Source organism: Scophthalmus maximus, chromosome 11 (genome assembly GCF_022379125.1).
Source record: "Scophthalmus maximus strain ysfricsl-2021 chromosome 11, ASM2237912v1, whole genome shotgun sequence".
Taxonomy (NCBI): Eukaryota; Metazoa; Chordata; class Actinopteri; order Pleuronectiformes; family Scophthalmidae; genus Scophthalmus; species Scophthalmus maximus.
In genome coordinates this window covers 12,511,563-12,534,536 of record NC_061525.1, presented here as the reverse complement: position 1 = coordinate 12,534,536, position 22,974 = coordinate 12,511,563, and the positions used below count along the sequence as shown (strand labels likewise).

Genomic DNA, 22,974 nt, shown 5'->3' with positions numbered 1-22,974 from the left:
CATTCATATGAACAAATGTGATCTTTTGTATGAAACAGAAAGTGTATTTGCTTTTTTTTTATTTCGGAAAAGTTGAAGTCAAGTGCCTCGATGCATCGACAGGTTCGACGTGGTAACACTAGGTGGCGCCAAACAAGTTAAACCCTCGTTAGAAAACCTCAAACACGAGTGAAGAAGAATGAACGGAGGGACAAAATGGCGCGGGGACGAAGCTAGCTGCTCGGCTCATGTAAACATCCACCGACAGTAGACGGGAGCCGGAGCTGGAGCGACGATAACGTGACTCGATAGTCTTTCTTCACCCTGCGAATGTACGAGTGGACGCTGACACAGACCCCACCACCCGTAGCGCCTTCATTGACGTCGACTCAGCCCAGCCTAGCTCTGTGATTGGCTATGGTAAGCATTGGTAGCTAGCTGTGGAAGAGCTTGTTGACTGCGCGTTTTGAGTGTGACAAAGATGTTTCTAGCCACAACAATTTAACTTTAAAATAAATAAATAATAATAAATGGTGGGGTGTAATCTTAACAAAGTGATAACGCTGTTGATTTACCGTTTAAGAGTTGGCGTTGCTGCGCTGTCAATCGATAATTCAGAGTCAGCTACCAGCTATCAGCTAGCTAATGTCAAGTGGTAGACTGGAGGAGTGGAGATTCTCCTTTAACTGTCGCTAGTTATGTGATTTACTGCCCCCGAAGGATAAACCCAGCCTGGGCCTGTGTCGTTTATCTTTGACACAGCTTGTCGTCTTTTTGACACGCGTCGAGGCACAGTGTTAGTCACTGCATTGCAGTTCGTAGTCTCTGCTTGTGTTTTTAAAGTCTTCTGGTCTGTCTCCCCCACCACACCCAGCAGTCCTCCTGACTTCAGGGAAGGATGATGAGCCAGCGGCGTGGGATCCATCTGGACCAATCGGAGCTGCTTTGCACAAAAGGATGTGGATTTTATGGTAACAACGCCTGGCAAGGCCTGTGCTCCAAGTGCTGGCGAGAGGAATATCAGCGAGAAAAGCAAAAACAGATTCAAGAAGACTGGGCACTTGCTGAAAGGTCTGTCTGTCTCTCTTGTGTCCTCCTGACTGGCAAATATATATTGTATTTTATTCTTTGGCCTCCTCATTTTGTTGCCTTGCTCTGGCGTCCATTGTGGCATTTGACAACTATTACAGCTGTATTATATGTTCTCCTCCCAGGCTCCAGAGAGAGGAAGAGGAAGCATATGCAAGCAGACAGCAGAGGACCCAGTCGCAGCCCGCCATCGCACCCTTCAGCAAGTTTGAAGAAAGAAAGACCAAGGAAAAGTCCAGCAAAGTTAACACCGTCACAAAGTTTTTTATTCCTTCCTCGAAAACACCACCAAAAAAAGGTATTCATTAGCGCATATGCAGCTGTTAGAAATGCGAGCCATTAAACATTGGTTCTTTATAGTGTTGCAGTGAAATTGAGAAATAACCGTGTCATATTTGTCATTGATTATTGATTTGACTCACTGTCAGCTGGCTACAGAACCATTTTTGGGGAAGGGACTTTCTGAAACATTAAGAAACAAACTTAAGCCCAATGACCTGTTTGTTTTTCAAGTTAAACCACTTGTAGCTTGATGACCCGCACACATTCAGGTTAAATAAAGCGTTTGTTGCTTTGATTTAAAATTATATTAAATGTCTTCCCTAGATGCTGCTCCTTTGGACACACAGTCCAGCCCGAGCCCGAGCTCCTCTGCAAGCCGACACTCCTCTGTGGACAGTGACCACGCCACGCGAGAGTTCATCGATTTCCTCAAGCCTTTGAAGTCTGGCAGGGAGATCTTTAAACAGTGTCGGGCCTTCACCGAGGGCATGGTCTATAAGAGGGTGAGGTTAAGTGGCTTGTTTGTTGTTTGTATGTGAAATGAGCTCACAGGAACTATTTAATTTATTTATGAATAGTTGTGCCAAGTCCAGATAACTTAAGGTCAAGATTGAAGTTTAACTCTGAAAGACAGCACTGAAAGTTTGATTTTGATCTCTGTCACTGTACATTAATGTTGGCTTATTTTAAAGATATTTTTTGGGCCAATTTTAAGCCTTTAATAATGGGACAGTATTTCAGTGTGAAGAGGGGAGAGAGAGTGGGGGAAGACACACAGCAAGGGGCCGGGGTCAAAGTCAAACCCACGGCCACTGCAGGAGGACTCATGTTAGCATATTTTAACTAAGTCAAATTTAATCAGAACTAAAATGTTGAATTCCATTTTGTTTTACGCAGGACATGGGCGCTGATGAATTGTCAGAGTGTGTGCAAGATTTCTACCAGAACCTCTCAGATCGCCTCCAGACCCAGTTCAAAGGTGCTGCTTTATTCTTTTAACACAATTTACTAGCCGATTCCAAGAATAATCATTGTTTCATTAAATATACTTCTGTTCATAGGTTCTTCAGATCATGTAGAGAGCATTATGGATGAAGTAGAGAAGTACATGATGACTCGTCTCTACAAGGAAGTGTTCTGTCCTGAGACCACAGATGATGAGAAGAAAGACCTGGCCACTCAGAAGAGAATCAGGTTTGCAAACAAAACCTGTAAAGATGCTAGAATTTTCTCTGATACTTCGTCGTTAATGTCTCAGCGTTCCCTCTGAGCACAAGGTGACATCTGCAAATAAAAATGACTACATCTGAGAGTCACTTAATTTGAAATTTTATTGTGTTCTGTCTCAGAGCCTTGCACTGGGTCACCATTGAGATGCTGTGTGTTCCTGTAGACGAGGAGATCCCCGAAGTTTCTGACAGTGTGGTCAAAGCCATTACAGGTAAGCGTCTTGAGGTTTGTTTATCAGAAGTTCATTGTCGGAGATCACCAGGATTTTCAGATGAACACTTTTGTTATCTCCTCAAATTTCTGCATCATACCAGATGTGATTGAAATGGATTCGAAGTGCGTGCCCAAGGAAAAACTGGGGTGCATCACTCGTTGCAGCAAGCACATCTTCAACGCCATCAAAATCAGCAAGAAAGAGGCCGCATCTGCGGACGACTTCCTCCCCACGCTCATCTATATCGTTTTGAAAGCAAACCCTCCACGACTGCAATCCAACATCCAGTACATCACCCGCTTCTGCAACCCCAGCAGAATCATGACTGGAGAGGATGGTTATTACTTCACTAATTTGGTGAGGGGATATAGAGATTTTCCCGTACGATATTTCCCTTTTAAAAGTCTTTTGGTGTTCTGGTGTCGTCTTTCACTCAATTCATTTTCAAATTTTTGTCAAGTTTTAATTGGTCATGTTCACCACTCCGACCTAAATATATCTGATTTCACACTGATTTTCTGTCAATGACCCGCCTCGTTCCCTCTTCCCAGTGCTGCGCAGTGGCCTTCATCGAGAAGCTGGACGGTCAGTCACTGAACCTGAGTTCCGAGGATTTTGAGCTCTATATGTCGGGACAGGCATCGCCCCCCTTGCCACAGGCCACTGGAGCTTCCTCCGGCTCCCCAGGCAGCTCCGCTCTCAGTCAAGTCCACAAACGGCTGGACCTGCTGACGGGGCTCGGGGAACGGCAGGAGCGCGTCATGGAGAAGGCTCGCCAAATGGAGAGCGACCTCATCGACTGGACAGATGAAGTGGAACAGAAGGTGCATAGCGCTCTGGAAAGCTTCCCGCCAGAGACACAGATCACTACTGCAACCACAGCGAGTGGGACCGCGACCGCGACAGCAGCATCATCGGCAATCGACTCTGATAATGTTGAGAACGAGCTCCTGCCCCCACCACTGCAGCCGCAAGTGTTTGCGGGCTGATGTGAAGAGCTCTGGTCTATCTAGAGGCTTTGCTGCACCTTCCCCTTATTTTCGCTGTTAAACTTTGCTGTTCGTATGCCCATACAGTAGCTATATATCCCATTTCCACTGCAGCCAGCTCTATTCCATCCATCCATCGTCCTTGAGGCCCTGGAAATACCCTGAGAAGTAATGGAGCAATTTACTTAACAAAGTAGTTTGGTATTTAGGGATGTGCACATAGCTTTCTTGCAGAGACTTAGAGGACATGATCAATTTCACTCATGTCAGTAAATAGTCACAAAGTCTACCTACCAACACCTGTAAAGGTCAAAAGTTTAGTTTGTACGACAGCTGTAAAAACAAGAGGTGACTTCTCTTTGTGTGTGAAGTTTCTCACCTGTAGAGAAACTTCTGACTCTTTGTGTTAAGCTAAGCTAAGCTAGCCGTCCCCTCGCTCCAGCTTCATATTTAACAGACTAATATGAGAGCGGCATCAATTTTCTCCCTTGATACCCGGCACGCAATTCCCACATTTTTAAAACCGTTCCATAAAGGGGCAGTAAGCAATTCTAAAGCAATACATATCGGTTCTGTGTGCAGCGGGGAAAAAAAAGGGTTTTCGGCTTAGCTGAGGAAAGGTTTTCATATAAAACTCTTAGCAGCACTCGAGGCAGTGTTCTGAGGATCAGGTTAGTCTGTATGAGTCCCATCTACAAGAAGTATTCCGTTGAGTTTAGGAGAGTGGTGGTGGTGCATGGGTAGAGCATGTAGGAGGCGAGATAGAAACTTCAACAACATGCTCAGTCCTTCGGACATTACACATGCGCTGTACAACAGAATTGACCTGGAAAAGAACATTTAATGTCCAGTAAGACTGATATGGACTCAGAATATTGTCTCAAAGTTCAGGGTTGTGGTGCATGTGTGAAAGCAGCTATAATGATATGATCAATTTAACCCTGTGTGTAAAAATGTCGTGCTGAGTTTAGATTTATTCCAGCTAAGTCAAAAGTGAAGGTTGCATTTCCTTGTTTCTCGCGATAGGGGCGGAGTACGAATTCAACAGTTCTTGCACGTTACCACCTTTACATCACATCGTCACACGTGGCAGGCCAAGTTCACTCCATGCATTTTTGTCCTTGATCCGTGGCCTCTGTTACAGTTTCAGTGCAGTTTCAGCCATGTCCTCTGAAGCCTGCTCCGAGTGTCCTCCAAGTGAGGTGTGGGCAGGGAAACCTTCCACAGGAGACGTCCTGACGAGACGCCCAGACAGGCAACTTCAACCGTCTGCTTTAAATGCAAAGTATCCTGAGACTGAATCCACTCCAGTTTACTGTCAACCACAGTGACATCTCCAGTACCTCAGTACTTCATCCTTGTTACATTTGTGCAGGTGGGGATAAATGGCTGGTTGTGACATTTCAACATGTTTCTGTAATTAATCCCAACTTTCCCGAAGGCGTTTTTTTGTCATCTTGTGATGTGTAAAATTGACACAGAGATCCGCCACTGCTGAAATCTACTGATGCAGCAGTGCATTACGGTCAAACATGTTTTGGGGGAAAATGGGAAATGGAGAAATCTGAATGTTTCAAAACTAAACTTCCTCTCACCAAAATAACCCTCCAGCTCATGCTCGTGATTTATGATGTATTAACTGTGTATTCCCCTTGACGGACGGGAAATTTGCGTGTGAGTGAGTGAGTTGCATGTTCTGTTAATATCGACAAATCTTAAGTCCTCCTGTTGTGTGTGTGTATGTATGTGTGGCGATATTGGTAGTCTCGTTTTCATGCCAGACCTCTCACTCCAGACATAAGCTGGATGTACAGTGATTTTATTTTTCTATAGCGTGACAGGTCACAATTCTTCTGAATGCAATAGGAGACATCAATCCTGTAATATTTACAGTAGTACTTTTTGTTTGAATCCTAATGGTTGAATAGAAGAAGATAAAAATGTCATCTGGTTATTTATCTTATCAAGTGCGTGTCCTAAATACTGTCCCGTCAAAAAATAGCAAATGCTCAGCGTTTAGGTTGAATATATGATGATTTTTTTTTTTGCTCTGTCAGAGCTGTTGGATGAACTGGGTTAGAAGGCAAAGATGATGCTGTTTCTCCCATAATCACAAAACTGTTGATTTAGTGCAGAAAAAGTCAACATCATATCGACTTGTTCAGTTAATTTTAAAGCACTTTCTGTCTGTTTTGATTTTTAAAGCTCTTAATGAAATTCATTGAATAGAGGAAGTCATTGTTTGAATGTTGAAAACAGTGTAATGGTCTGTTTCCAAACACTGTTTTTCAACCATGTGTCTGTCCTGCGATGTTTGGGAGAGATTCACGTTTTGAAAAATGAAGGTACATGTTTGTTTCTTTTTAATCTTTTCTCATTAGCTAACGATTCCTTTTATTACTAAATCTGGATCTTCTTAGTTCATATTTGCAACAGTATAGTCAGTGTGCAGTTACTTTCCAATTTTAGCTTGAGGGGAAAAAAAGCATTTAATGCAAATAACAACTTGAATAACTTCATATTGCACTGTATCCAGAAGCCATTGGTGAGGTATTGGAAGAGAAACATCATCTTTGTAACCGCATAGGTTTATTATTGTATCACTGGGGAGAAAGTGACTTGATTCTGTCTTTTATTTAAATGTAACTTATTGGGGCAGTATTAGTATTATTTGCATCTATGGGTGTGTGATGATGATTAATAAAAATTGAAAATGCATGTGTGCCCATGTGCTGTTCCTGTTCCTGTCCTCCAAGACAGGAACAACACACCTGTCTTGAGTTTGCTTTGTGTGAGTGTTGTTTTCTCCAGTGTGTGATAATATTTTCACTTTAGGATAAACTTAAAGACAATAGACTGATGCAGTTTGTGGAATTTATAAGTAATTTCAGATTTACTGTGGAGCCCAAAGGTTACGGCAGAAAGAAAAGTCTTTCTCGAGGAAAAAATGTATTATTATTTTTAACAACCTAGGTTGTAGTTGTTTGTAATTATTATTATAAATACAACAAATAAACCAAAATAAAATATTCATCTTACTGAATGAGGCTTCAAACTTAACATTTATTTTGTCCCTTTTCTACACTTTAATTGTGTGATTTGTTCTATGATTAATTATCTATTTAGCTACTAATCTCTCACATACAAGTAAGGGTGTGCCACATTTAGTTCCCCTTTGTTTTGCATTAGTCATAACATTTTGCAACATTGAGATCCACCTCAAGGAAATTAAGGGGAAAAAAATGTTCTTAATAAAAGAGTGGGTAACCGAGACATATGATACTGGATGACACATCTATACTATTACGTACAAGTTCAGATTTCCCTTTGATATAACAAAAGACGGTGATCCTTTCAGTGTTCATACAACTATACAAACATTTTAGGATTTAAGGTAAACTAATGTCAGAAATGAAGGACAGGGCAGTGTTTTTAGAAAAGGGGATATCCTGTGTGATGTGTAAATGCTCAGAAAAATTAAAAAAACAAACATTTTCACTTCCCTCCTCATTATAAATAAATGCACTCCCTCCTTTGGTCTCTTTCTTACAGAGCTATCACAATGGACACGGTCATTTCCCTTCTTGGTGAGTTTTTCTTCAGTTCAGTCACAGCATCTCACAGACTTAACAGCCTCCTTCATAATATTGTAGTCCGCTAATTGGATCCTTGATTATTTCCCATTTCAGTTATTTCTACACTCGTGCAGCATGTAGTACCTGAGGGTATGTATTGAATATTCTCTGAATTTGATTTCTAGATAGAGAAACCCCATCTGAACATGTTTACAGCATATCATCAACAGTATCAATAGAATCTCTCTGTTTTGAGAAATTGAGTTTAACATTAACATTCACAATCAAAAAAATGTGTCTCACATAGTTGAGCTTGACGCCAACTTCAGAGCTGTAGCAGAGAGGGTGTCAGGGGACTCGAGGATCTTCTCTGGGGAGAACATCCGGCTGAGATGCAGCATTCCTGACGTCCACAGGTTCACATGGAATTACCAGTGGTTCAGAGGGTCTGAGCAGCTAGCGCAGTCCGGGGATCAACTAGTTCTGTGGAAAGCCCGGGTAAAAGATAGTGGAAAATTTTATTGCAGGGGAGTGAGAGACTCACTGGTGGGAAACATACACACCCCCCAAAGTCTGCCTGTGGAGATCGATGTGGATGGTAAGATCTTGTTTATCTGTAACCCCCCCCCCCCCCCCCCAAAACAAAAAACAGAAACCTCCTTCTTCTTCTTTTCCCCTACTTCCTGTTCCTTTTTTTTATTTTAAATGAGACAATCTTACAATGTTTTGATCTTGCAACACATCTCGCTGTTTTTTTCTTTCCTCCCCGTGATCTTTGTTCAGGAGGATGGGCGATCCTGCAAGTCCCACCGCATCCTGGCCTTGTTGGAGAAACCTTAAAGGTCACGTGCCGTGTCCGAGACAACCCCCCGCTTAATGAGGTGGCATTGTACAAAGGTGATGTTGAAATTATCAGACAAAACGGCCTCAACCAACATTTTTACCTGACCAACTTAAACCTCGAGGACCAAGGAATGTATTCTTGTCGGGCTTCCTGGGACGCAGATCGACGTACGCACTCTGTAATTTCAGTTGAGGCTTCAGTGAAGGTCTTAGGTGAGTTTATATACTGGGTTGCAAATGCCAAGTTTTTCTTGCTGTTTTCATGTTAAAAGAATAGTTAAACAAGGAATCACAATCTGCCTACCAGCGTCGGTAACCGCTATTTGTTTTTTCGGGGGGGAATGAAACAAACAAAATATAGTGTGGTAATTACTGAGCTTCAGAGGCGAAGGAAGCCGGCTGCATACATGCATATAGACATGAGAGTGGTGTAGCTCTTCTTTTCTAATCCCTGCAAGAAAGCGTATGAGCAAAATTCCCAGAATGTGAAATGATACTTATACTCAGCCTAATCAAATGGCCAATATACAATAGGGAATAAATGATTCACTAGAAATGACTTAGAACTATTCCCATACATCAGGAATGTTTTCTCTTCTGTCAATCTCAGAGGTTCTGACGCAGCCAGTTTTGGAGATTGTCGCAGACGACAACCTGGTCCCAGCGGAAATGATCAAACTCATCTGCCACCTCCAATACAGCGCCCCCGCTCCTGCCCCTCCGATACACTACTATTTCTACAAGAATAACAACCGACTGGGAACCGCCACCTCAGTGAACCATGATCTGGTCAGACGGACACCAGGCCAATACAGCTGCAGGGCCAAGGTGCCTCAGTTGCAAGTCTCCAGGTGGAGTGAGACCAAAAGCTTTGGACAAGAGACAGGTACCAAGAAGTGAATCCACACTGTTGTGTGTCCTGCGTGTACTAGAAGGTCCATACCTTAATCCTGTATTGTAAAAGTGTGAAACATTGTGCTGCAGTTGCACAACTTCTGAGACCCACTTGTCTCTGACCCAATAGGACGACCAACGCCTCCAATTCCTCATCCCAGACATCAGTGGTCTTTTGCTCCCCTAGTCGCATTCCCAGACCTCTCCCTGCCACTTGCAGCTGGCCCAACAGCAACCCGGCTCCCCCCTTACCAATCAACCGAAGCTCTCACTTTCACTCATCCTACTGAATTGAGCACCCAATCCTCAGATCCTCCGCTGAAGCTTTCACAGCCTGCTCCAAGCTCCCTGCTATCTCCGACCCAGTCCACCAACCAAGCGGCCGCTGCTACCAGAGATGAACCTACTGTCACTTCATCTCACCAACCTGACGACGGGTCTGGAGAATCTGGTGACCTGGCCGAAGACTCCGGTGACATGTCTGGGAGATCTCCATACTCTGTCATCTATTAACAAGTTATCTTACATTGTAGACTTGCATGAATTAATTATCTTAAATCTGATTAATGAGGCGCAGCCTTATTAGTACTTGGGCATTGTAATGCCACACCAAGTGTCAACTTCTGCAGGAAACTAACTGGATCAGAAGTGTTGGGTATACTAACTAATGGTTGAAGCAAATAAAGCATTCCATAAATCATATGTGCAACTGGATTTTATTTTCACTGAAAAGGCTATCTTTATAAAACCCCATTATACAACAACACAGCTTACATATTGGAAGTATTGGTAAAATAACATGACAGTGGATATTATGTTTTTCGATTGCACAAGGGTAAGGTCATATTAATACAGCTCACTCAAACTCAGATATTTTTTCCATATACTCAACACATAGATGATATATTTCTATGTCTCATTTCTCAGTTTGATGTCAAAAGCCAAGGTCTGAAAGGCAGCGGTGCTCAAATGAGAGAAATATGAAGCAAAATATATGAAAAATGATGACAGGGACAGCATGGAAGGAGAGGAGGGGGTAACATGAGGCCACGGCATTTAACTGAGGACAAAAGTGAAGGTAGACTATCAATAAATACTTAAGCATTAATGGGGTAAAGGCTAAGAATATTATGAAGTATTACTGCATGTTTTAATATTTAATTCTGAAAAAATGAAATAGAAAAACAGCACACTGTCTCACTTACTGCTGGTATATTTATTAACAACAATTTAGCCTACAAGAACATAGACAAACATTACATCAGTTTCATATATGTACATTAATGTTCGGTAAATGATCAATTGTTCGTCATAAATTAAAATTTTACAATTTTATCATATACAGCAAATAATCATTAGATAGTTTAGGGTGTGTATATTCATGTTGTAGTAGTGCTACACACACACACACACACACACGTTTATATGTAGTTCCTCTGTCATTTTAACATGAATATTTTAGGCCTTCTTTCTCTAATTACTTGGATAGTAATGGGAGGTTTCATTCACCAAATGACCTATTTTTTGTAGTTTTGATTACCCTGTATATATGTATATATATAAAGAACTGTTGGGATGTATGTTCATATACCTGACAAAGGTTGTGTTAATAAAAGTATTGTAAATGAATATACCAGCAATATGCGAGGGTGTGTAGGAGTTCTCTCATTTTTTATCCGTTGGGTAAAACAAAAATATACTAATAAGGTGATAATGCAACCTAAACGATCTTGATAATGTCAGTCTTCAAATATTCTGACTAGAGTACAGTACACCTTTTAAGCAGTTCATAAGTATAGTGAGTATAATCGTGTAGCACCACCAGTATCTGGTCTTCTCTCATGTATGGTTGGAACAGTATAGTGGAGAGGAGGCGATTGACAGTACCACCACTGAGTATCAGGCCTTGTCTGAGTAAAGCAGAAACCCAGAGAAGATGCTGTCGTCCTCGCTGCTTGCGTACACTCCGTTCCAGTCTCTGAATGTCTCCATCCACACCTGATCACCCTGGGCCAGCTGCAGCACCACCAGAGTGGAAGCCTGGTCAATGTCTTGACCGTACAGAGAGTCCCGTGTCCGTACCCGCCGTGTCCCGTTCACCACAAGCGTGGCTCGCAGAGGCTGATTGCGTACAGTGATGTGGAAGGAGAAGACATAAACCCCAGGGTGGACACACGTGAAGCTGTTGGACGTGACGTTAAAGTGGTTCTCCTCGTTGTAGAAGACTTTGTCAAAGCGGATTGGGGAGCCAGAGGGAGGGAAGGACTTTTTTGGAGAGACGCCGACACTGAAGGCTGAGCGTTTCTGAACCCCTGATCCTTTAGCCCCTTTGAATCCACGAAGGCCCCGCTCACCTCTCATCCCAGGGTAACCCCTGTCCCCTTTTGGCCCGGGCATCCCTCGTATGCCTTGTGGTCCCTGAGGTCCTCTCACCCCCGGGTCTCCTTGTGATCCCGGATGTCCCGGATCCCCTCGGACGCCTACAGGACCTGGGGAACCATGCTTTCCATTCATTCCTGGGATGCCCATCACTCCTGGGGTGCCAGAAGGCCCAGGATCACCTCGCTCACCTTTCTGTCCTCTGTCTCCGAATATGCGGCACTCCCCATTTTGCCCCTTGTCTCCCTTAGGACCTTGCTGAACAGCCACTCCTGGAGGTCCAGCTGGCCCCTCTTTTCCTGGTTCTCCCTTCTCCCCAGTGCTCCCATTCTGGCCCGGTTCCCCTTTCCCTCCACTATCGCCTTTGAAACCTTGCAGTCCTATTTCACCTTTCTCACCTTTTGAGCCACCATCACCTGCAAGGTAAGGAGAAGAACTGTAAGTGCCAGAACTGTTGAAGTCTGGCAACAATATACAATAATTCAACCATCACCTGAACAAGTTTGTACCTTTTTGTCCTGGTTTCCCTGGGACACCTGGTGGCCCGACTGTGCCACTGTTTCCTCTGTCACCTTTATCCCCTATGAAATTGACATAACAAAGCTAATATTCAGTTAACAATATCCAACATAAACAAGGGCTAAAAAAAAAAAGCAATGTTTTACTTCCTTATCCAGACCCAGCATCATTAACTGAGGTCAGAAACATGACAAATTTCAATTAATTCATTGTCACTGATGTAAAATATCTATTATCTAACCATATTCTTACCTTTGCCTCCTTTTAATCCCGTAGGACCACTCACACCCGGTGGTCCTGATAAACCACCGGCCCCTGCAGGGCCTCTTTCACCTGGTGGTCCTGTAGATAAACAAACGTTGGTGAAGTTTTTGCTCCTAGAAGCAAAAATAAATTTTCTTTATTGCGTTTAATAAGCGAGTCTTATACCTGCCAGGCCTCTGTCTCCCTTCGGCCCTCTGGGGCCTCTCTCGGGTGGACAGCACTCACAGAAGTTGAAGTAACACTCGTTGTAATCCAGAGTGTAGTTCTCAGGGCCAGCACCAGGAGAATCGGTACTCTCAGGGTGGTACTGTTGAAAGACGTGAGTGGGATAGGTGGTCCTCTCTGTGGATGGCAGCGGGTGGGGCTGCACTGCGATCTGAGGGACAGGCTTCTTGGTGTACTGGTACTTTGGCTTCTGTGTAGTCTTAGCTACGGCGCAGGACACCACAGCGAGTGCAACCAGAGCTACAGCCACGAGGGCCCACTGACGCGAGAAAGTCCTCATGGTTGACCGGGATCTGAGAGCAGATGAGTTTTTTTCAAAACAATCTGCACTAATTCGATTTTTCCATCTACGTTTTGGATTAAAAAAACAAGAGGTTACAAAAAATACAGATTAGCACATACCGATAAGTTCAAATCATATCACAAAGTACTGATGAGTGATGACAATTCTGCCCTCAATACTTTAATTAACATTTATTCCATGTTCAGTGTTAATTACTTATTCTTTTTCTGCTGCCAAGCTCAGGTAGGAGCTACATTTTTCAGCAGACTCAATCAATCAAAGCTGATATTTATTAGTCAGTATCTCACCTCAGGTAATTTATCAGTGAATTCATCATCTAAATTGTACAACTAGAATGTAAACCTGCATCTTATTGGTGTCAATATTACATAATTCGAGTTCAGTAATCAAATACACCAACAATTACATATAAACTAAAAGTTTTAGTGGGTTACTTGTTAGTTTAACATCCAACTTTGTTAGAATATATATGCATCATACTCACCCAGTAATGCATTAGTAGTATGATCATTTATCCTCTCTAGCGGTGTCTTGGAAGCAGCACCAGTAGCTCCAGGTCTCACTCATATCTCTGCCAGGCTTGGGTGAAAGAACATCCCCACCAATGAGGGTGTATTCTGGAAGCAAAGGGGGAGGTCTGAAATTCAACGACGGCGAGCTGGAGCTGACCCGGGGAGAACCACTGTGCTGTGGCCCATTCTCTGTACCCCTGTTGTGTAGAAAGGTGCTTTTGTGACACGGGATACAGCCGCCGCCAGGAGCACTCCATCGCTGCGAGCTGGGCGAGGAGCAAAGGCCGTGGGGCAATGGGTCACTCGATACGTGAGGCATTCCTCCAACATCCAACCTACTGCTCCGGCTCTTACAGTGGGACAAAGCCAAGCAAAGAGGGTTCTGTGACAGAGGCCCGTGCACTACAATGGCCTTTTTTACATGTAGCTGAAGGCTGGAAGGTGCAAGTCATTTTGATTTTTGTATCGAATAGTTGAATGCAGAATCTTACAAGTTGACTTTGACGAGAATATCTGCAACTGTTAATTTGAAAATGACTTAGTGTGAGATCCCTAAACTGGCGCGTAGCACAGGGAGCTTAGTACTTACAATCTACTACTGAACATCGAGAGGAAAGCTTTAGTCTAAAGAGCACTGATAATCTCCTCACTCAACAGTTGCCGAACCTGAGCTGTTTGTTGGGAACCAGCTTATCACCCTTAGATCAGCGCAGTTGCATCGCCTGCCTGCTCACTGCGTCTGCCTTTTAACCACGATTCATACTGTGTCGCTGGACAATGATTCTTTCTTGCGGTGTAACAAGATAGCGTTGGGTTTTTGTAGGAAAGTGATTTTCTGCCAGTTTGCGGGCCCTTGACTTGCAAGTGCAAATGAATGTTTGAGCTGTGGACATGCCCCAGTTGTCAAAGACCTCACGTCCTCAGAGAGATCCATGACCAGCTGTGAGGGAGCAGGAAGACGGAAAATTAATTTGGAAAACAGAGAGGGGTGAGGGTGGAAGAGCTAAATATGAGAAGATTGTGTTTATTTAAACTATTTTAATCTCCCTTTGTACACCTTTCACTTTTCTGTTCTCCTCACCTCCATTCACATGTTCTCCTCTTCCCTCCCTCCCTCCCGGCAGCTCAGGTGAAGTGTCCCTGACTTGCCCTCCATACAGGCCAAACAGATGGAGTGTAAGATATGCAGCTTATTCCTGAGAGATGGGGGGGGGGGTTACCCCTGGGTTTCTCCTTGCCCGACCTCAACCCCATCGTCTCTCCGCTCCATTCAGACCACACACAACAGCGGCGGTCAGCTTACAGTGTAGATGGTCACAGAGGACCCAGGCGCCTCTCACCTGCACATTCATCTAACACCGGCACCGACCGTGCCCCTCAGCCCCCATCCACACGCACTACGGAGCAAGGGACAAGGAAGAGTTAACTTACTCAGCAGGTGCAGCCGAGCCGATCGAGACGACCAAAGATGACTTGAGTGGATGGAGAGGTCTCGCCTTTCATTAACCCTGTTCAAGTAAAGGAGACCTTAAAGCTGCAGTGAACGTGTGTAGAGTAAGTCAGAGGGGCCGAGTGTGGGACAATAAGATCAAGACTTGTTCAGTGTCCAAAACAGCAAACAGACATTGTCTGCATTATTATTCCCCTGCTGAGCTCACAGGCACAAATGGTTCTTTACTGTGGGGTCGTGTCAAAGAAAGTGGAGGTTCTGCAGAACTTGCTGCTAATGACTTTGGCAAGAGATCAGCTGGCAGTGAAGACCCGTCTCATGTAGTCAGACAGAGAGCACAAACACTCCTGCCGCACCGGCAGGGAGTGGTTTCTAATGCCCTCGCAGTTGGTCAAGCAAACATGATGGCCTTTTCCACAAGAGGACATTAAGTTTGCTATTACACATTGCTTTATATTTACTGGTGGTTATTGGAAGTCATGTATCATGTCGTGTATCATGTAGAGATCAGGGTTTTTTTCAAGACTATAATATATCATTTAATGTTTTTTGAAAAACGTTACTCGTAATTAGTGGTTGATTTAGTTTGACCTTAGCTTACTTGAACATTCACACTTCGAGGAAATTTGTTGGATTTGTTTTCTCTTATACCGGCAAAGATATTCAGGCTTAAAGGCCTTTGAGAAATATAAGGTTATATTTGTATGAGTTAGACCCAGAGATGATACCACTCTCATATCCGCCAAGATCACCTCTCTACTTGACCACTTAGTGGCAGACTTGTGTTTTTGTTTTAAGCACAAGTATCTTCACAGTTACAGACCTCGCATTTTATTTAATGTGTAATTGTTATGGATCCTGATCTGTCCCACAAAAAAATAAATGGATTTAATGAATTTGTGGTATGAGCAAAAATATATTTCAGCTCATAAATCTCTAAATACTAAAACCTTTACAATTAACAATATCCAGATAATGATTGTACTTTCATATGCATATTTAGGAGCACAAATTCCTGGTTCTTTATTAAGATACTCTGCTCGCACCCAAGTTACTATATGAACGAACTGCAGAAAAACAATTTTTTTCATGTATAGTGAAAGTTCATTGATCATTTCAGGGTTTGGCTCTGACTGTGGTTTCACGCCTCGCCGGGCTCAGGTTTTTTATCAGACCAGCCACTCCTAGGATCATATCTACTACCGACTGATTCATAACTCAGATATGAATTGGAGCTGGGAGGAGTGTCATGAGTTGAATTCCTCCTCCTTGGTGGTGGAAGAATGGCAATAATTGCACAATCGTTCTAAATGCCACACCACAAACCTCGTCTGCTACAGAGAGAGATCAGATTAAATCTGATGTTGACATGCAGTCTGATTAACCTCAAACCATAATAATGTGACCCTGCAGCTGATATGTGTTGTGGATGTGATTATATTCTCAAATCATGTTAAAACATGGGCCACTGTATCTAATCTAATCTACTTTTTGTTTACTCAGTGGAGCAAACACCAAGCAATGTCCGAGTTTCATTTCAAAATGAGCAATCCAATAATGAAATTAGGAAAATTACTTTAGAAAATGTACAGACACAGAACTTTTTGGCCAGAAAAAGTATTCCTGGGCTTTGGTTTAAGAGTAAAATATATGCAAACTGTATATCCATGAATGTAATCCACTTTGTATGAAATGAGACTATTTCCTGGAAATTACATTTTCTTATCATTATAAGGAAATAGGACAGTGTTTAACAAAGCCCCCACCTGAAGTACTACACAACAATATATATACACACACACACACACACACACACACACACACACACACACACACACACACACACACACACACACACACACCCAACAGTGCAAACATTGTTCCCTCAAAACAAGCCTATCCTCTATAATAACAAGACTGAGTTAGGCAGTTAAGTGAAAACATTTAAAATTTGTAGGTTAATTTTTAAATTTCTATGATTAGAGTCAGTGACATCATTATTTTTGTATGTGATGCATTTTAAATATCTATGAACATTAGCCTTAACAAAGGGGTAATGGGTATTAAGTGGGTTAGCGTTAGGACACGCACATACAGACTCTGCTTGTCTGTATGTGTGTGTCCATATCTGTCTATTGTTGGACATGTCTGTCAAAGGCTATGGTTAAACAGAAGGTTATTACTGTGGAGACATTATTTGTATGTCACACACCTGCAGGAAGGTAAAGCTGAACAAAATAGCACCTGACACTGGAGCCTGTTTAGCTGTAGAGCTAAAGATATGTGTGTGTGTGTGTGTGTGTGTGTGTGTGTGTGTGTGTGTGTGTGTGTGTGTGAGTGAGTGAGTAAGTGAGTGAGTGAGTGAGAGAGAGAGAGAGAGAGAGAGAGAGAGAGAGAGAGAGAGAGAGAGAGAGACTGTGAGCCAGATTGGAAGGAGTTATTGAATGTTGGTAATGATATTAATATTTAAATACTTTCTTCCTTGACAACTGAAACCTTGTGGTGTTGGGAGCAGTGAGTGCATTTATCTATTGTGTCATGTGCTTCAACTGTCGGCTGACAGTTGCTAGGAGCTTCCCCAGTTTTATTTGGGAGAAACGGTCACAGGTCAAATACGCAGAAACAATACACCAGCCCTCTGAGAGTGTTTGAGTCTGCAGAAAACTCAGTGTACGACTTGTCATTAGGGAGATAACCTCTGGCTTCTTCCTTCATCGGATACAAATCAACATGCAAAGAGTAAACTGAAGATTGTTCTTCAACGACCCAGAGGCAAACTTAAAAGAAAGAAGAAGAAAAAAGACTTGGACGCCATGAAAAAGGCAGAGCAAAGAAGGAAAGGACAATGGGAAAGAAAATGCAGATCAAAGATAGAAGATGGAAAGGAGGGGAATAGAAAAGGAAAAAAAGGCTTGCCCCAAATCCAGAAAATAAAAAAACACAATATGGAGTTGTGTAGTTATGAGGCATAGGAATAGTGCAGTTACCTGTCCAGTCCCACCACTGCAGCTAATCTGCAAACCAAAACCATTCGCTGCTCCCTCATCCACCATCCATCATCTCAATATTGCAGGAAGTGACACCACCACTTTTAAAACGGATTATTACTCATCATCCTTTATCCTGGTTTAAATTGTGTATGTTCTAATAAAGAGGGTGAACATTGTACAGCAGAGCTTTGTAGGCATGGACAGATGACCTCGTGTCTGCAGGAGGGAAAGCGGAGCCCCTGGGCATTCATTCCTGCACCACCGAGGGAGAACTGGTTTGGTGGCTCTGCTACATATTGTGTGAATTCATTTTATGTGGTATAGTCTATTGTGTCAAGAATGACCTGCCCATAAGCTTTTGTTTCGCTTGTACCCGACATGACATGCTGCACAGTATTTTATGCACAGTATGCTCAGACGTTCATATCAATAACCAAACTGGGATGACAAAGAGAAACAGTTGCCCAAGTGTCTTCATATGTTTTTATTTTTCTAAATATTGCAATGGTTTGTTGCTTTCATGTATAAATAAAGCTTTAATCTAGTGAACGGTGGATAAAGAAAGCTTTTCAGAAAAACATGAGCTCTTCATATGGACTAGTCTGGGACTAGTGACATTTTAAAAAAAGAAATTAAATTAAATGCTTAAAAATGGAAACAATATAAAAGCGATTTCAGGTAGAGAAACAAAGTAAGTGTAATGAATGGCCACAAGAGAACACAGATATAAATAATAAGTTTGGTAATTGACATTGTAACCAGCCAAGCATTTACCAGTGTATATAAATACATAATTCCATATAAATAAAGTATACTTAAGTGATCATGTAATTAGCGAGCCCTTGACCCAAAGCACAAATAATAAAAAAATCATCTTAAGCACATAACTAAATGAAATGCTCATCACAACTACAAGATACACTACGACTCATCGTCTTCCCAGTTAAATCTCTGTACAGTGGGTCAACTAAAGGTAAGGAAGAGCAGTCGGGCTTTATCTTTGCGTTCAGGCCAATTTGACTCCATTTTGCATTTGACAGCAAACTGTTCTGCTTTGAGTTCAGCAGCCGTTGATGGAGTGAAGCCACGTCATTCACAAAGCCTTGCCCAAAACACAAAGGTGTGCTGAATCAATATTTGCCAGTGCTCAGTGCAGAGCACAGCTTCCTGACATACCAGCAGTTTAAAAAAACAGGAGTTAAAAAGAGGGCTCAGCGCGCGCACACACACACTGAAGCTGTTATTTTTGTGATTAAATCGCTAAATGTTGGCTTGATGCGAACATTACACAGCTGCCTGATAAATCCCTGCCCGTGACACTTCTAGATTCGTCGCATAGCTTGGGCTCTCCTGTCAACTCTCTCTTTGAAGATCAGCTACACAACACATGGGACGAGCGATGTGACCCCCTTCAGTCAGCGTTACGGTGCATAAAGGCAACTCAAACAGCTGATAGTGTTCCGATACGAAACCACAGGTCAAGCAGTTACATTAAGAGCATGTCAGAAATGTTGGGGTGAGTACTACCTCCCTTTGAATCACCTAGGAATTCCCAGTTAGTGATAACATGGCTACTGAGATGCAGCAGGTAAATACACATACAAACATACAAACACATGCGCACACACACACACAACACACACACACAATCTACATGCCGTGGACACTGCTTTGTTTGTTCCATTGTTGGAACTTTAAAGGAACCCTACAGATTTCGGACACGGACAAAAATAACCCAGATAATGCAGGGTTCAATTATGAACCCTAATGACATAATGTGTCATCACTAGATTATTGATAGACACAATCTATGTCTATAAAGTCCTTCAGTATTATGGAAGCAACAAAGAAATTTGTAGGATACCACTTTAAAGACTAGCTCAAAATTCATGACTGAAAGAAGAGAGTCTAGTAGTATTTTGTAGTGAGACGGGCAAATCTACTAATGGTTCTATCATGCAGAAGCGAGAGGCGGTATGTACTCACAAACGACATATGGTGAGAGGGGGAAAGGACAAACAACATTTCACACGACATTTCACAGCAGCGAGTCTGTGAAAGTAATGTACAGTCATGTATCTAATACCATGGGGTAAGGCCAGAGGGTGTGGGATGTAAAGAACATAGTAAGGTTCTGCTTTCCATATCAATAATATCTTCATATTTTCAGTTTTGATAAGCTGAGGTGACTGAACAGTGTTGTTTTGGCCTGAGGGCGCTCTGAGTTAAAGTAAATAATTTGGGGTCTAATGCTAAATCCACCCAGTCGCTGCCTCTCCTCCCTCACATTCTCCGCTTCTCCTAGTTAATGAGTGTCATTGTGCTCTCAGGCTGGCCGCCAAATATCCCGGAAAAAAACTCCAGTGCCAGGAGCACGTGGATGGGCACAAACACATATGAGGTGTAGATCACCATGGCGATGGCGGAGAAGAGGATGGAGTTGAAAAGGGACTTCTCCCAGGGCTCCAGGACATAGATGCCAGTGATGAGCAGGTACTGGTAGTACAGCCAGGCCAGGTACTCCCTCAAGTTCTTGAAGTTCATCCTGCAGGCGGGACGGAAAATGGAAGTGGAAAGATGTGAGAGTGAAGCTGTAAGAGAGAGATGGTGTGAATGAGGACGGGAAGACAAAATACAGTGGTGAGCTTGATCGAGGGAGGCGGGACATATGAGGAGGGTGATTACAAGAATTGAAATGTTTTGTTTTTTTAAAAGCACACAGACAACACTACGGAAGAGTATTAGGGCCAGACATGAGGGGGGGAAACGAGGAGGAAGGTTTTTTTGTATTTCGTGAATAAAGCCAGAATGTTGAGAATAAAGTCGGACTGTTTCAGCTTTTTTAATGGGGCATTTTGAGAGTAAAGTCGACTCCTCTGGTCCATCATGAATACTGATACCCTCATGTACACAGAGTCAGACGTGTTCTGCCCTGTGTTATCCATTATCCTGGGGGCAACTGTGCAACCACAATGGAAAATAATCCTCAAATTAAAAAAAGAAAAGAAAAAAGTCTTGTGGCTGTGTGGTGCAAGGGGGAATTGGGAGTAACTCCGAAAAACACAGCAGCACCCGAGAGGAGCATTCATTAAGGCCTAGTTGGAGCTTGATGTGTGGATAGAGAAATCCATGAAATTAAACCCAGGGGTCCCACATGGGCACACAAAGAAGCACACTTTTCTTCTCTGCCACGCTTATCCCACCCTGAGAACCCAGGAACCCACAGAACTGACCTGCACTTTAAAGATGTATCTGCACAGGTCGTCATGTTTATAATCAGTGTGCATATGTGTCGTTTCACAAATATGTGATTAAAAAGTCTAGTTTATTTTAAAGTAAGGTTCATGTGGACACCGCGCTGCCTCGGTCAATTACACAATCTGCTGCATAGGTAGGGGGCGGGGCCAACAGGTGCCTTTCTAGAATATACTTTAAGCAGATAGAAGAGCAAAAGTATGACCAGTTTGAACAGGACAACTATTGACTACGTGATGCAAACATCCCCTTCCTTCATGACTACTGAAGTGACTACAACTAAAACAAGTTGAGGTCTTTTTTAGGATGGAGGACTGCTTTAATTTAAATGTCACAATAAAGAACTCCATCAACAACTTTGGCTCACAAAAGTAAAAAAGCCTAAGTTTGACTTCCTGTCCAGATGGCAATATGGGAAAATCAATGATCTGCTCATGGCATTCATTAATATCACTGATTGTTTCTCTAAATTTCTCTGATCGACAGAATATTAGAGATGCTATATTACCGCTCACTGCAGCCTGTGTTGTGTAAAACCGAATCCCTTCATTGACTCACCTCACAGCCGAGCTGAGATTCCCTGGATACCAACTAATGATGGAGGGTGAGCCGCTGACAACAGCCCGTCCCGCTGCTGCTCCGCTGTTTTGTGTAAACCAAAAGCTGCCTCACCAGTCTGCCGCTGGCCTATATGTAGCAGTCACACACACACACACACACACACAGTGAGAATGACACCACACCCACTACACTCGTGCTTACACTCACGACCCACCTGGCTCACACGCCGAGCAGCAGTGACCGGCGAGGAGGACTGTTGCGCACGGGCCGGTGTGCGCCTTTACGCAGCGGAAAGACAAACGGCCCCTCGCACCAGAGGCGGCGGCAGGAGTCGATGTCTGGGCTTGTACTGATATTTCAGCCACGGAGAGTCCGCTGCTTTGTGCTCCATCTCTAAACTTTCTGAATCTCGTGTCGCATCCGCGTCCCGCCACACTGCCGCTGCAGCCCGGCACCGCGCCGCGGCACCGCCTCTGACGCAGCAGCGGCGGCATCATCTCTGCTGCAAGAAGGCGCCGAGGCGGCACCATGGTGTGCGCTCACACCGCAGCCTCGAGGTGCTGCAGTTCCTACTACATGGAAAAACCAACATTACTCGAGCAGGACCAAAATTTGAACATCATTTCTGACATGATGGTATTTACAGCTTCATTGACCAACAGCCCCGCTTCCCTTCATTCTCTCCTCTGTGAATAGCAAAGACTAAACAGGAACATCGAACACCTGGTCCCATTTTCATTAGAAGAACCCGATGGAATGCCCGAGTAACTTATGAGATGAATGGATTTAGACATGGATTTATGTAAATATTATCTGGTCAGGCAACTTTTCTCTACTCTATTTTGTTTTCACAAATCTCGAAGACTGAAGACTAAGACTCAGGTACAGAGAACTGAGAACTGACTGAGGTGTGTGACTGGTCAAATGTGGAATATGTAAACATACTATGCACTAGTAGCAACAGAGTTTTCTAACTCTATAGACATTTTTTTTGTAAGAAAAAGCTTTGGCCCTGTTTCAGATACAAAAAATATATTCAGAAAGTACTATCTTAAGTCCCTAAATAAACAGACTCAGAAAAATGTTTTTGGTTGAAATGAATAATCTGAAAGGAAGAGAAAAATAAAACACCCATGGATAAGAAATGCAAGCATGAGCTGAGAAGGTGTCTCTTTGTTCTGGGGCAACCAGACATACAGTTAAGAAATCTTATCTCCTCATCTCTCCTTCTCCTCCCAGGGTTTGCTGACCTGCTCAGTTCTTACACTTAACAACATTATGCATCATTGGTGTGTAAACAAGGGCAGCGCCTAACCGGTCACACACGGATACACTTCGATTCTGTCAGCGTCACAAGAATGAGGACTGCTTTGAAATGCTACAGACCCAATTTACGAGTGAACACATCCTGGCTGTGCAC

General features: G+C 43.1%; 4 protein-coding genes across 6 annotated transcripts; 2 read left to right on the top strand and 2 right to left on the bottom strand.

The window, feature by feature from the left end:
• The first annotated feature begins 159 nt into the window (after positions 1-159).
• rabgef1l (RAB guanine nucleotide exchange factor (GEF) 1, like) lies at positions 160-6,501 on the top strand. Its single transcript, XM_035621709.2, has 9 exons — positions 160-399; positions 854-1,050; positions 1,194-1,366; positions 1,675-1,853; positions 2,248-2,329; positions 2,412-2,544; positions 2,700-2,791; positions 2,895-3,151; positions 3,346-6,501. The coding sequence occupies exons 2-9, from the start codon at positions 878-880 to the stop codon at positions 3,781-3,783; spliced, it is 1,527 nt and encodes a 508-aa protein (XP_035477602.2). The 5' UTR covers positions 160-399; positions 854-877; the 3' UTR covers positions 3,784-6,501.
• Positions 6,502-7,263: 762 nt separating this feature from the next.
• LOC118295285 (high affinity immunoglobulin gamma Fc receptor I) lies at positions 7,264-9,797 on the top strand. The gene is made up of 6 exons (XM_035621712.2): positions 7,264-7,370; positions 7,473-7,508; positions 7,666-7,956; positions 8,142-8,414; positions 8,812-9,087; positions 9,226-9,797. Exons 1-6 carry the CDS (start codon positions 7,304-7,306, stop codon positions 9,606-9,608), a joined length of 1,326 nt encoding a protein of 441 aa, XP_035477605.2. The 5' UTR covers positions 7,264-7,303; the 3' UTR covers positions 9,609-9,797.
• On the bottom strand, positions 9,793-14,355 carry otol1b (otolin 1b). Of its 2 annotated transcripts, XM_035621711.2 has the most exons (5): positions 13,271-14,355; positions 12,423-12,829; positions 12,246-12,335; positions 11,984-12,055; positions 9,793-11,890 (listed from the first exon to the last, which is right to left on the bottom strand). In XM_035621711.2, exons 2-5 carry the CDS (start codon positions 12,760-12,762, stop codon positions 10,995-10,997), a joined length of 1,398 nt encoding a protein of 465 aa, XP_035477604.2. In that variant the 5' UTR covers positions 12,763-12,829; positions 13,271-14,355; the 3' UTR covers positions 9,793-10,994. The 2 variants fall into 2 exon arrangements, with proteins under 2 accessions (XP_035477604.2, XP_047191830.1); XM_047335874.1 differs by having other exon boundaries at positions 12,423-14,355.
• A 3,852-nt stretch (positions 14,356-18,207) lies between these two features.
• sptssb (serine palmitoyltransferase, small subunit B) lies at positions 18,208-22,597 on the bottom strand. 2 transcript variants are annotated; one of them, XM_035622703.2, is made up of 2 exons: positions 21,552-22,597; positions 18,208-20,329 (listed from the first exon to the last, which is right to left on the bottom strand). In XM_035622703.2, exon 2 carries the CDS (start codon positions 20,280-20,282, stop codon positions 20,040-20,042), a length of 243 nt encoding a protein of 80 aa, XP_035478596.1. In that variant the 5' UTR covers positions 20,283-20,329; positions 21,552-22,597; the 3' UTR covers positions 18,208-20,039. The 2 variants fall into 2 exon arrangements, with proteins under 2 accessions (XP_035478596.1, XP_035478595.1); XM_035622702.2 differs by having other exon boundaries at positions 18,208-20,283; positions 21,552-22,591.
• Positions 22,598-22,974: the final 377 nt, after the last annotated feature.

Bases quoted from the DNA above. Each gene is read 5' to 3' on its own strand.
- rabgef1l (XM_035621709.2), top strand. From the start codon at position 878: ATGATGAGCCAGCGGCGTGGGATCCATCTGGACCAATCGGAGCTGCTT. The intron at 1,051-1,193 runs GTCTGTCTGTCT...TTCTCCTCCCAG, and splicing joins GACTGGGCACTTGCTGAAAG to GCTCCAGAGAGAGGAAGAGG. The intron at 2,792-2,894 runs GTAAGCGTCTTG...GCATCATACCAG, and splicing joins TGTGGTCAAAGCCATTACAG to ATGTGATTGAAATGGATTCG.
- LOC118295285 (XM_035621712.2), top strand. From the start codon at position 7,304: ATGCACTCCCTCCTTTGGTCTCTTTCTTACAGAGCTATCACAATGGAC. The intron at 7,371-7,472 runs GTGAGTTTTTCT...TTCCCATTTCAG, and splicing joins CACGGTCATTTCCCTTCTTG to TTATTTCTACACTCGTGCAG. The intron at 7,509-7,665 runs GTATGTATTGAA...TGTCTCACATAG, and splicing joins GCAGCATGTAGTACCTGAGG to TTGAGCTTGACGCCAACTTC.
- otol1b (XM_047335874.1), bottom strand. From the start codon at position 12,762: ATGAGGACTTTCTCGCGTCAGTGGGCCCTCGTGGCTGTAGCTCTGGTT. The intron at 12,336-12,422 runs GTATAAGACTCG...GTTTATCTACAG, and splicing joins GGGAGACAGAGGCCTGGCAG to GACCACCAGGTGAAAGAGGC. The intron at 12,056-12,245 runs GTAAGAATATGG...TCAATTTCATAG, and splicing joins GGGATTAAAAGGAGGCAAAG to GGGATAAAGGTGACAGAGGA.
- sptssb (XM_035622703.2), bottom strand. From the start codon at position 20,282: ATGAACTTCAAGAACTTGAGGGAGTACCTGGCCTGGCTGTACTACCAG.